At 34.0% G+C, this 13,489-nt stretch overlaps 1 protein-coding gene across 3 annotated transcripts; it reads right to left on the minus strand.

Annotated features, from left to right (window-relative positions):
• Nucleotides 1–6,362: 6,362 nt before the first annotated feature.
• Nucleotides 6,363–11,724, minus strand: LOC141591927 (wee1-like protein kinase). Of its 3 annotated transcripts, none has more exons than XM_074412429.1 (10): nucleotides 11,281–11,724; nucleotides 10,051–10,111; nucleotides 9,889–9,955; nucleotides 9,003–9,269; nucleotides 8,713–8,780; nucleotides 8,525–8,634; nucleotides 8,403–8,443; nucleotides 7,915–8,063; nucleotides 7,327–7,674; nucleotides 6,363–6,725 (listed from the first exon to the last, which is right to left on the minus strand). In XM_074412429.1, exons 1-10 carry the CDS (start codon nucleotides 11,583–11,585, stop codon nucleotides 6,627–6,629), a joined length of 1,515 nt encoding a protein of 504 aa, XP_074268530.1. In that variant the 5' UTR covers nucleotides 11,586–11,724; the 3' UTR covers nucleotides 6,363–6,626. The 3 variants fall into 3 exon arrangements, with proteins under 3 accessions (XP_074268530.1, XP_074268529.1, XP_074268528.1); XM_074412428.1 differs by having other exon boundaries at nucleotides 9,889–9,958; XM_074412427.1 differs by having other exon boundaries at nucleotides 9,889–9,976.
• Between the last annotated feature and the right edge of the window lie 1,765 nt (nucleotides 11,725–13,489).

The raw sequence follows: 13,489 nt of genomic DNA on the forward strand, positions 1-13,489 counted from the left end.
GCTAGGAAGGTGATGAGGGTATTTAAAAGGGTTTTTAATTTCCATGAAGTAGGGGCCCACCAATTTTAAGTTTCTTGATTTTTTTGTTTTATTTTGTTGAGAAATAATTAATTAGTGAATTACAAAGAGGGTTTCCCAATTAAGAAAATCCAGGAAGAAATTAATTGAAGTTAAATGTATTTCTGGAATGAAATGAGTTGTCTTAAACTTACTTTGTTCTCTGTTTACATTCTTAATATGAACACATAATTAATAAGCATTTTAATTGATTCTTTTAACAATAGTAAAAAAAAAAAATTCACATGTATGTTGAATTACCCGTCTCATTTTCAATCAGATCGTCATAAAACTTATACTATGATATTATAATTTTTATTGTCGACTTTGTGTCGTGTTAATAATACTACCAAATGAATTTTTATTCTCAAGTTTTGACGCAACTAACCTGATTGTCAACTCTAAATTTCAACGTATAATTTTTAGTATCACAATATGTAAAGTTGCAATGATTTTAGTTAAAATATGGAATTTTTTCGAAATATTAATTAATTGAATACTCGAATATGTTAAATTAATGTTCAATTGTCGAATTCGATGAGTATTGTAATCGAATTCGAAGTATTTTTATTTGTTGTGAACCCTAAAGTGTCCCGTCATCGTCATCTTTCACAAAGCTTCCATACATTAAAATGGCTAATTCTCATTTTGTATTTATATGTGAGTACATTTAATATAACACGTGCTGGTTTAATAGTAGTGTATTTTTGTCTTTGTGTCATCCCAAATCCAGCAATGTTGTTCTACTTTTCTTACTTACCACAATAATGTACAATCAAGTTTCTACTTACAAGTTACAACTAGCTTCAAACACTAATAATAATAGCAACAATTAATACGGAGTATTATTTTAATTTGGAATAATAGTAATTTTTTTTCTACAGGAATAAATCATAAATAGTCTGTAAAAATTGACTTGGTTAATTAAAAATATGAGTAATTCATGGGTACCGGATTAACAGTAAAATTTTTTCTGCAAGTACGTAGCTCACCATTATTAAGGTATCAATCAATCAATCAATACTATATATTAAATCCAGAAACCAAGGGAGTTCAATGTAATTAAAGAAAGTTATACAAATTAATCATATTATATAGTTTTAAATCACTAGCACCGTGTGATGGACCCGATTAAGGGACCTCAATGCAAATATTATACATTTTGGGTTAAAATTGAATTATATAAAAGCTTGGTAATTTTTCTAAATATTTGTAAGAGACTAAAACATGTTCAATTTCCTTAAAATAAAATAATTAATTAAGATGGTCAATTTCCTTAAAATAAAATAATTAATTAAGATGGTCAATTTCAAGGAGACTAAAACAAAGAAGATGCTTGGTAATTTTCCTAAATATTTATAGAAGATGGTAAATTTCCTTAAAATAAAATAATTAATTAATATAAACATGCACACTTATGGTATTAATTATTATCATCATAAAATTATATATTAAATTTCAAATCTATGCAATTTTATTAAACTTTATAATTTATTAGATGTATAGAGATATTAATTATTTAACATACAAAAATATAATATAAGTAGATTATAAATAATTCAAGTTAGATTCCATAATATATAATATTGCATAATTCTTTCGATTTGATTTAATGCATATATGTAATATATTTATATAAATATATAATTCTCTTAAAATTTCACGACTAAGTAGTAAAAGTAATTTCGTCAGTAAAGAAAAGAATTGTTGATACATTGGATATAGTTATATGATAGTAATCGCTCACTTGAATAGTAAAAGTAACAATATTATCACCGAGATTAGTGTAAGTGGTAGAAACAACAATGTGAGTAGTGAAATAATCAATATTAATGCGGCAATAGTGAAAGTAACAATAATTACGGCGAGAGTAGTGAAATTATCAATATTAATGCGACAGTAGTGACAGTAATAATAATTACGGCGGGAGTAGTGAAAGTAACAATGATTACGGGCAAGCAGTGAAATGTTATTACTATTGTTTCACTAATAAGAGTTATTAATAGCGGGAGTAGTGAATTTGTCTCAAAATTTATTTCATCGTAATTTTAGGATATGTCATAGAAAAATATATTAATGATAAATTTATGGGTTATGCAACTTTAGTAATTTTATTTAATGAAAAAAAAAATTAATAGTAAGTACAGGTAGCCTGAGCGAAGCCGACACTAATACTAGTGTAACTTAAAAGTGAGGTTGCTAGAATTACCTATACGATAAATCAGGCTACAATAAATTGTAACTTAACCATTAGAAATGCTCATTACTATAAACCAAAATTTAATAACCAAATCACGTCATGATACACCCATTAAGTTAAGTGTCTAGAGTTAATTAATACTCAATTAAAATAATTGAGGAAGTCAAATGAAGATGATGAGTACTTGAGTAATGATAATATGTGAGATGCCAAAATGCCATATTTGTGGAATCGTGGAGGCATCTAATTGTACGTCGACCAATTTGACTCACATGCAAAAATATTTTAAAAAATAAGGGTTGCTTGTCTGCTTCTGCTACTAACTGGACCGCTAATAATACTCCTTAGAACACCCACAATAATCCTCTTAATCCTCTCTCTTCTAAAAGGACATCCTCAATATTGTGGGAAACATATTAAATGTCCTCTTCTATAGAGAAACATGGATACTTCCTCTAGTTTCCTCTAGTTTTAGAGAAAAGAAGACATAGGCCCTTGTACCCACAAATTAATATTTAATTGTATAACTTTTAATTTATTTTTTTTATATATAAAAGATGGAATAAAAAAAGCAATATATGAAAATGAATGTTGTGTACAGTGGTTGTTAGAAAAAAAAAATGAATGTTGAGCAATGAGCATAGCTTGATTACGTACAAATTACAAAGCAATAATATTGAATGTATACATGCATGCTGTGTATACATACAATACAAAATTAAAACAATATACAGTAATTTGACTAATGCGGGTTGTATATATGTACAAAAGTAATATGAACATTAACATAAACTATGTTTCAAGGCTTGACCATAGATTAATATGTATCGGAATTTAATGTTCAATTTTATGTATTTTTATTTGATGTATTTTGTTTTATGAATTATATGGTATTAATTTTAATTTAGCAATTAGCAACACTATCTTTTTTTTTATATAGTTTATTAATTTATAAATTATTAAACTAAAATAAGTGACACATAATATTAAATATTAAATAAGTAAAATAAGAAAATTAATGTAAGAGGATCACATGAGGATCCTCTTTATTGTCGGAGTAAAATAGATGTAGAGGAATGAATATGAGGTAAATAGTGGAAAATGAGGTGGATGAAAGAGAGAGTGAGGTGCCAAAAAGATAGAAAGAGACAAAAAAAAGGATGAAATCATCCTCTCTATTGTGGATGCTCTTAACAACCTTAGTAAAAAACTGAGGTCACTCCTATAAGCCATGCTACTTTACCTATTTAATTCACGTCATCGATCCTTATTTAAGATGATAATATCCGTCTTATATTTACAACAATTTATCCTATATATACAAGTCCACTATACATTAATCTTAATCTTTAGGTTAAAATCTTTAAGTAGTGAAAACGAAATTATGATCAAATCTAAAATACCTAAATTAGAATACAAATAAATATCAGGGGCATTAAACTAAATTTTTGTTAAACCTTAGACACCCTGGCCAAATAATTTCCAAATTAATATTCAATTTTACCAGTTATATGTAAAGTAAATACAATCCTCATTTAAAATCGTTGTAAATTTAAGCCATAACTCAACTCATACTCTATACCACGAGTTTTAATTTTTAAAAGTGTGTGACACTTGACATGCACGGGTAGAAGGGTGGCTTGACTTGTATATATAAATGCATTATTATTCCCAAATTCTCATTGAAGACATGACATATCCGTCACAAGCTGAAGACGGATATTATTTTATCTCATAATGTACCCACTTTTTCTCTCTCTGCAACACTATTCATGTGGTTCCCTTTCTCCACTAACCCATTTTGTTACCATTTTATCTCACAAAATATCCGTCACAAATGATAACCCGTCACAAGCGTGACCTTGATTATTATTTCATGCTTGAGAATTGAGATGTTAATAGTCTAGAACTCAACAAAGGCGGCTTTCTTTTTCCAAATAGTGAAACACCATCTCGTATTTGTTTTCTTTGTGTCAACCTCATTATTATATAGGGCACCATGATTAGGGAATGTCAGTTGCTTTTAATTAATTAATTAATTAGTTTAGATCCCGCGTAATGAATACACAGTATTTATAGACTTACTAATATAGACCCCGTGCAATAGATGCACGGTATTTATAGAGTTTTACTTTCTAGTGTATTATTTTAGAATTTAAATCGACAATTCACTTATTTTTCATGTTTCTGCTTAATGTATTTTGATTGGATAAATAAATAAAAATTTAGATCGTAAGAAGTAATAAAATGGGTATTTTTTTTTGGTTTTTACCGGGAAATTAATGATGTTAACTTACAAATATTTACTTTAGCTGCAAATTTTTATCATAAAAATTCAATGAATTTTTAACAAATATTTACTAATACCATATTTTTTAGCCGCAATTTCTTATCATAAAAAGTCAATAATTTTATGATTAAGTTCTTTAAAAAAAGAATTTTTTTATCCTAAAAAATCGGAGATAAATTTGTGCAGAATGTGAAATATTAAATGATATAAATATTTAAATACAAAAGATTATGTCCATTTATAACTTATCATGTCCACACCTATAATATATGTTAAAAATATCACGCAATATTTTAGGAAATATCCTTTAGGCGGGAAAAGTGGTCGCATATTCATTTAGTAAATAGGGGGATTAATTAATTAATTAATTACGTCATAATATTATTTAAACAGAAGCGATTATAATTATATTGCTTGTTATGCCGCTGAATTTTCTCAATCAATAGGCAATGCTTGAACGATTAGATATACAATCGTACCAGATCAATGGTAACACTTACCTAATACGGCTGTACCACACCAATGGTAACATTTCTTATTTGGCCCACAACATTACCAAATTATCCTTATAACCATTTGATATTTACATAAAATGTCACTACATATCCCACCTACCAACTCACAATTAAACACACAATTACATACCCCACCTATTTTCTTCCCTCTTTACCCCCTTTTTTTACCCTCTTTTCTTAAAAATCTCATTTTTTACCACGTTACCATTTGTATGGTACGGAGGAGGTAAAATACGTGCAAACTCCCAGGGTTCACGTGAACTTGGACTAGTAAACAAGAGTCAAGTGCACGGACAGGGAAAGTAAAATTGGATTTTCTTTGATGTTACATCAACATGTGACTCAATTTGCATGTGAGAAAAAATAACAAATGAATAGAGTAAGTCTCTTTTAGAGCATCCGTAAAGGTAGGGAGGTGCCTCTCCATATGTCCTCTCTCTTCTTATATGGGGCTCCTTATTGTTGCACAAAGCTCCCCAACATTTGGGGTTCCACTGTTTTTAGAGGAGCTCCCCAAAAAAAAGTAAGGCAATTTGTTATTTTTTGTTCCCAAATTTTTGTGTGTGAATTGGGGAACCCCATTGTTGCATAAATGTAATTATGAAATGGGAGGGTAAATGGAAAAGTTAGTGGAAAATGAGGTGGACAAATAAGAAAAGGAAAGAGAAGATATGGGAGCCTCACCTTTGCGGATGCTCTTAAGACGAGTTATTTTCGCCTAAAATAATAAGACGAGATGTGGCCGCTTTTTTAGAAAAAAAATAATAATAAAAAAAAAGCACCATAAAACTGGACGGTTTGGACCATTGTCACACATTTGACTATAAAATAATCACAAAACCGTGCAAAATATCATAGCATCAAGTAGTGCAAGTGTGCAACTGAAGTTTCAGAGATGGATAGGCACTTTTAATTTGGACTTCTAGGTTGAACAGTTTTTGGAAGCAAAAAAATAAAAAACTCTTTATGTTTTGTATAGACTACACGGGTCAAACCGTCTCATACAATTGCTCTAGGTTTTGGACTTCTAGGATGCATTATACAACAGTCTTATAGTATAATTTGTGAAAAAAATATTTATTATGTTTTTTGACATTCAATCGATAATTATATATTGTGAAATATTTATAGTGAATGTCAAAATATTATTATGAATTTGTTTTAGTGAAAGTCAACAGTATTTGACCACTAAATTCTTTCGGAGATGATAAAAATAGGATAGAGGGAGTCCTTTTTTTCATAGGATAATATACTTCTAATCGAGTTGAGTAACATGCATTTTCACCATTTGACAGGAATCGAACTGTTGAACAGTATCCAGCTTGCATTGATAATTTGATATGGCATGGCCAAAACCACTGAAACATGTTACACATTACACATTTACAAAATTTGCACCATTGAATACGGCAAAACTTGGTGCATATAGCCATTGAAGAACATAAGTTATATGAAACTCATGATCAACTTTTTCTAACCTCGGCGGGTTGCAAGCTGAAATCTTGGCATTTTGGTAGGTCTTTTATAATTAGACCTTTCAAAATCTCCGATGAACCAACATGGCTTACTTGGATTTCACGGCTTGAATGGTTTTGGAAAAAATTGGATTCTCGATTATTTGTTTTGCTGAAGGTCTTTGAGCCGGATCAGGATCCACCATCGCCTGTTATATGTCAATATATGAGAAAACCAAGGTATAAGAACTGGACAGTGAACGCACATTGTGGCTTAGTTGTCACGATTTTGGATCAGGATCCACTATTTGCGCCATTTGTGGCACAATGACCGATAGTGAGATTAAGTCTGAACATGAGATATTCCGTATAAGATGATGAATAAAACACAGCAGAAGGCAAACCTATTGAAAGACTGATCAACTATCTCGCTTAGAAACACTATTTTTCTTCGCATACACTTGACAGACACTTGAAAGGGAGCCTTGGCGCACCGGTTAAGGTGTTGTTTTGTGACCGTGAGGTCACGGGTTCAAGTCCTTGGAGCGGCCTCTTGCCAAAAATGGCAAGGGAAGACTTGCCCCTGTTACACCCTTGTGGTGGGACCCTTACCCCGGACCCACGCCTAGCGGGGACGCCATCGTGCACCGGGCTGCCCTTAACACTCGACAGACACTTGACAGTCCAAATCAGTTCAGCAACACGAAATTTCTTAGAATTAGCCGAGTGTGACAGTTAGTCATGTAATCGTGTGGGAACGTAGAGCAACATTCTTGTTTAGTTAGTTAAATTGAACTGAACTATAATTACCTTGAGTAAATTCTGCAATTGAAGTGAATTGGTAGGAAGCAATGGCAGTTTCCCCTCCTTTAGAAGCTGATGACCAGTATCAGGCAACGACGACCCTAGCAAAAGCTCATAAATAGAGACTCCGAGTGAAAAGATATCGACTTTATCAAGATGATCATACTTCTCATTCAGAATTTCTTGGGGCATATAGCGTGCATCGCCCTCTTCAATGGGCAAACTTTTATCAAGCAGTGTAGCACAGCCGAAATCACCAAGCTTAAAGATGCCACTCTTGACATAAATATTGTCTGGCTTCAGATCGAGATGAGCAATACCTTTCTCATGTATAAATTTCAGTGCTCTGGCTATCTGTATCAAAGAACACAATAACTTATAGTATGAGATGGTTCTACATGTGATGTGATGCCAACTCATTGACCATACAAATTAAATGCATATTACGTATTCGGGTTGGTCTAAGAATTAAGACCTTTGTATGAGAGTCTGCGACTATCTCGAACATTTTAAAGCTTGCAACATCATTTTACTTATCACGTTCACACAAAAGAACAATTCTGAGCAAGTGTCTAACTGAAGACAAATATATACCTGGTATAGAGCTTCCAAAACTTTTTCCTCATTCTGCAAGCAACACGAATTATGAATAGACAGGCTATAGTCACAGAGCTCCATCTGTATGTACAATTTCTCATTTTCAAACCAAGATGTGTGGTATGCTACTAGATTTTCATGGAAACCTGCAATTACCAAATCAAATTATTCAAAAATCTTACTGAGGTGGCGATAATTGAGTAACTAGACTTGGCAAACGGGTTGTTCAAGTTGGCCGTGCCATTTCAAGCACTTTGTTATAGGGTCAATTTTAGTACAGATCATTTTCGAGTAGGTGGTAATTGGCCAGGCCCAATTCGGACATTTTCAATACAAGTTTTCTCGGACTGCGTTGATTTAGGTTTGGATGTACTTTGGGGTGTTCTTTCCAAGTCCAGTCGGTGTTTGGGTCATTTGAATCTTGGTCAGTTCTACCGCGTCTACTACTAACTACATTTTACAACATATCAGACTTTTTCACATACCTAGAGCAGCTAATGCTTGAACTTCCATCAAAGCTTTCCTCCTGCAGTTATCATTTCAAGATAAGTTAGTTAGACAATAAGAGAGCTGTCAAGTCGTGGACTGCAACGAGCAAACAAGTTACCTTTCTGTGTCTTGGTACAATTGCCTGATGCTATGTTTTACAGCATACATACAACCATCAATTCTCTTCAGCACTTTAAATACACGGCTGAAGTTCCCATTTCCAATTTGCTAAGAAGAAGGAAATCAAGTATTAAGTATGTTGATTTTTAAACGTAAAATTTATAAGCTGTGTGGAACTGCAAGTACCTCAATTTCTTGAAAGTCTGCTCGATATCGTGACATGCTGTCAGCACCAGCAGAAACTGAGAAAAAACCTGAGTGCCAGAAAAGCAAAGTGGATATGACATCACTTCTAGAAAAACAGAAATTTTAGATGGTACAAATATCATCATTATCATCACCCGTTTGTCTCCAAAGAGACTCTACACCTAGAAGAGTAGAAGGGTTGGGGAAGAAGCGCAAACTGAAAATGCCATTAACTCATTATGCAAAACACTATTAGAGAAGGAAGCAAACAATGGCTCAGAAGTAGCTACCTGGGCACTTAGTTCTCCAACTATCAAACGGATCCACATCCGTTTCTGAGGCATCATCTATATACGGGTTCCTTATACAAGGTGGTGGCATGACACGACAACGTAAAGCAACTGCTGACGGAGGAACATAACTTCGTCCTTTTCCCAGTGTAGTTGATAGGCTTGTTTTTTCCGTCTTTATTTCATCAGTGTAAGAAGAATCTTTTGAGAGTTCCTCAGTCTTCTGACTATCAGACAGGGAATCTGGGGATTTCACAGGGACGATATCTGGAAAATCATAAAAATTCAGCGAGGTAGAAGACCAAAAAGCGCAATAGAACAGCTGCTCTAGTTATACTGAAAACACGCAGCTATGTACATGCTCCAATTCAATAGTGATACATTTCAAAGAGTTGTATTAGCCTATTAGAGAACATATTGGTAGGTTTCACTAAATATTAACAGAAGTTACCAACACAACATTCATTCTCGTACTTTTTACCCCACCTTTTACGGGATCCCTATAGCCACTAGGGTAATGTTGTTGTTTTCCGTAGTGAAATAACACTCATGTCCTTGAGAGTTCAGAGCCCTACATAATAAGCAATCTATGGTGCTAATGCTAATATAGTTTCCACTGCTGTATGTGAAGTGGAAAGACGTCAAGGATCCTCATGGGCATACACAAGAATCAACGTCATTTGGGTACATCTCAACCTTCATATGTCATAGCTAACTGGTTAACTACTCATTTTAACACATCAAATCAGGTACATGGACCGAATTAGTAGCAAACTTCATGACTTCAATGCAGATTTTTAAACAAAGTTAAAGTTGTCCTGGTGTAAGCAAAGAAAGAAGTATAATCCTAAGGCTCTAAAGTCTGAGCTTCTAAGTAGGCAACTACCTTGTTTATGTATTTTACGCCAGGTAGTCTTCAACTTCTCCGGTGAAGGTGGACAAGCGTTAATTTCCTGCTGTAGAAGCAAAGACATCTATAAAACCAATAAACAACAACAAGAACAAAATCTGGATTAATATACCAAGAGAATCTAATCATCATCACTACCTTGTTCCCATCCAAATTGCTGAAAAGATTTTGACATTCGGGCGTAATGTAATCAGGTGTGCTGCAATACATTTCCACAGACAGGGTCAATATTCAGCAAACCAGACATTTATAAAACCAAACTTTGTTACAGATTAATAAAGGAATGCATCAAGACTCAACAGTCAAACTCTTTGAAACCCCAAGCTCAAACCATTGATTTGGCTTCAACCATCAGCTTAAACTTTTAGGGTGTGTTTGGATTGGGAGTTTTGGAGGGAAAAGAAAGGGAGGGAGAGTAAGGGATTTAAAATCTCTTGTTTGGATAGCAAATGAGGGTGGAGGGAAATGGAGGGGGAGAGATTTGGAGGGATCCAATTTCCCTCCTCCAAGCCTAATCAAAATCTCTCCACAATAGGCAAGATTTGGAGGGAAATTGTATCCAAACAACTACACTCCATTCCCCCTCCCCTTCCCTTCTCTCCCTTTCTCTTCCCTCCTTCCCCCTCCCCTCCCTTTCCCTCCACTTTTGTTATCCAAACACACCCTTAGGGTGTCTTTGGATTGAAGGATTTGGAGGGAAAAGAAAGGGAGGGAGAATAGGGGACTTAAAATCCCTTGTTTGGATAGCAAATGAGGGTTAAAGGAAATGGAGGAGGAGATATTTGGAGGGATCCAATTTTCCTCCTCCAAGCCTAATTAAAATCTCTCTACAATAGGCAAGATTCGGAGGGAAATTATATCCAAACATCCACACCACATTCCCCCTCCCCTTCCCTTCTCTCCCTTCCCCTCCCTTTCCCTCAACTTTTGCTATCCAAACACACCTTTAGTCGGGACGATTCTCACACACAAATACACTGACAATTTGAATCAAATAACCACACAAAACGAGTCATTTCATAAATCGAAATACAACACCAATTAATACCAGTTTAACAAAAGCTTACTCAATCAAAGCAATGCATCAAGACTCAATACTCAAAACTCTTTGAAACCCGGAGCTCAAACCATCGATTTGGCTCCAACCATCAGCTTAAACTTTTGGTTGTGACGATTCTCACACATAAATCACACTCACAATTACCAATTTTATCAGCATATCAATTCAGCAGCCTATCATATTAAGCAATTAAATTAAAAAAATAGCTAAAACTGCAGAGAATGTTGAAATCAAACAAAAACAAAAACATGGGTAATGATTAATAACACAAAAAGATTAAAACTTGAATAAAATAATGAGATGGGTACCAAAAAAAATCCTGACTAAGGATGAAATCTTTATCATCAGAACTACCCATAACATTATCAACAATTAAATCAACATCATTTGAAGCTGAACTAACTTTCTGCAACTTAGAACACTCAACTCTATTAACATTAATATTGTTATTAATATTAATATTAATTTTATTATTAATATTATTATTAATAATCTTTTGAGAATGAAGGACAGAGAGTTGGGTAAGCATGGGTTTCAAAGGTCTAGTATTAGAGAGTGTTTTTTGGAGTTTTTTAGAGTCTTTTTTGGTTGAATTTCTTCTACCTCTCTTCATTTTTGAGCAATTTTTGGAGATTGGAAAAATGGGGAAAGTTTAGTGATTGTTAAATTAAGGGTTTGTGAGAGTGTGTAAAAGGATTTGCATTTTCGCGGGGGATTAAAAAATTTGTGGGATTTGATTTTTAATTGTCTGTTGGGATTTGGACCATTTGGTTTGGTTTGATCTCAACGGTTCATGTTCTGTGTACATTCTCTTAATCTGTTCATGGTTCGTCTTGTCCATTAACTCGATTCGTTTTGTTTGTAACCCGATTCGTTTGGTTCGCCTTGTCTATTCATTTCCTCCAAGTTTCATAGCTTGAGATAATTACTCGGTTACTCCTATCTAGACCCGGTAAAACTGACCTGATCCGAATGCCCCGGCCGGATAAGAATGACCCGAAAGTGGCCTGATAGACTCGAAAAGACCCGACCTGAAAACTATCCGACCCGAAGTGACCCGACTTGAGTGACTGAAATGACCCGATTGAATCAAAATACTAAATTAATGCAAAATCATGACCCGAAATGACAAAACGACCCGACCCAAAATGACTCAATCCGAAGTGACCCAACCCAAAGTGACCCGAGAACATGTTGACCCGAAAATAATCCGATCTGAAGTGACTCGACCCGAACCTAACTCGAATGACCCATTTACTAGGTCTACTCCTATCTAATTCAATCTACCCGGTTACTATTTGAAGTCAACTTTAGACAATTTGGTCTTCATTTTTGTGAGAGAATTATGAAAAGTAAAATTTTGATTTGAAATTAAAAATCAAATACTAAAGAAAATCAACTTTAGAAAAATTTGAGCTTGATTCTTACTCCTATCTACAATAAGGTTGACCAGAAAAGAAAATGATCGACCCGAAGTGACCCGACTTAGTAACCCGAAATGACCCGACTGAATCAAAATACTAAATTAATGCAAAATCATGACCCAAACGACCCGACCCAAAATGACTCAATCCGAAGTGACTTGACCCAAAAGTGATCCGACCCGAAACGACTCAAGAACATTATTGACCCGAAAATGACCCGACCCGAAGTGATTCGACCCGAACCCGACCCTAATGACCTATTTCCTAGGTCTGCTCCTATCTAATTCAATCTACCCGGTTACTATTTGAAGCCAACTTTATACAATTTGGTCTTCATTTTTGTGAGTGAATTATGAAAAGTAAAATTTTAAGTATGATATTAACATATTTACATTTGTAATAATTAGATTTTTTTTTTTTTTTGGTGACGAGGGAACCCGCAGCCGTTACCTTCGGTGCGCATTGGGTAAACTCTCGGGTGTACGTGATAGCCTGCAAACCACGTATACCAGGTAAGTCATCCGAGGATGACAGGCTCGAAGTCTATCTATTTGGCATGCACTCATGCCAATAATGCTCCACAAGATTTTGCTCTTGGGGAGGCTTGGGCCTAGATCTCCTGGGAATTTCACCCAAATTTTAACCACTAGACTCCACCTCTTGCGGGAAATCATATCTTGATAGAAGTATAATTTCAACAAAGAAAAGTAATATAGATGGAGAAAATTAGGGTTAATGTGTTTTCTTGAAAACCGTGAAAATTCAAATGGGTAAAATGGATTGGATTGGATTTGAGGGAGACAGGAAGTAATACGTCAACCTCATTTCACCATTCATTATTTGAAATTATAATCGTTTAATCGTTTAAGAATTGAATTGGGATCGTTAAAACAAAATGACAAGGGAAAGAAATGAAAAGGATGTCATTTCCCTATTAAAATATACGAGTACGTAATATAATTTCTTTTTATTCTATCCTCTATCTAAAATTATTGGGTAATATAGATTATGGGGGGTATTATTCATACTAAATCAAATCAAATTGAGATTCTTTAAAAGTTCAAAAAGTCTGTGCATGGGTAAGGTTTGAACA

The sequence above is a fragment of the Silene latifolia genome, chromosome 7 (assembly GCF_048544455.1).
Source record: "Silene latifolia isolate original U9 population chromosome 7, ASM4854445v1, whole genome shotgun sequence".
Lineage (NCBI taxonomy): Eukaryota > Viridiplantae > Streptophyta > Magnoliopsida > Caryophyllales > Caryophyllaceae > Silene > Silene latifolia.

Excerpts from the sequence above, each read along its gene's own strand:
- LOC141591927 (XM_074412427.1), bottom strand. The coding sequence starts at position 11,585 with ATGAAGAGAGGTAGAAGAAATTCAACCAAAAAAGACTCTAAAAAACTC. Across the intron at positions 10,112-11,280 it reads CTTAGTCAGGATTTTTTTTG|CACACCTGATTACATTACGC; the intron begins GTACCCATCTCA and ends AATGTATTGCAG. Across the intron at positions 8,781-9,002 it reads TTGGAGAACTAAGTGCCCAG|GTTTTTTCTCAGTTTCTGCT; the intron begins GTAGCTACTTCT and ends TCTGGCACTCAG.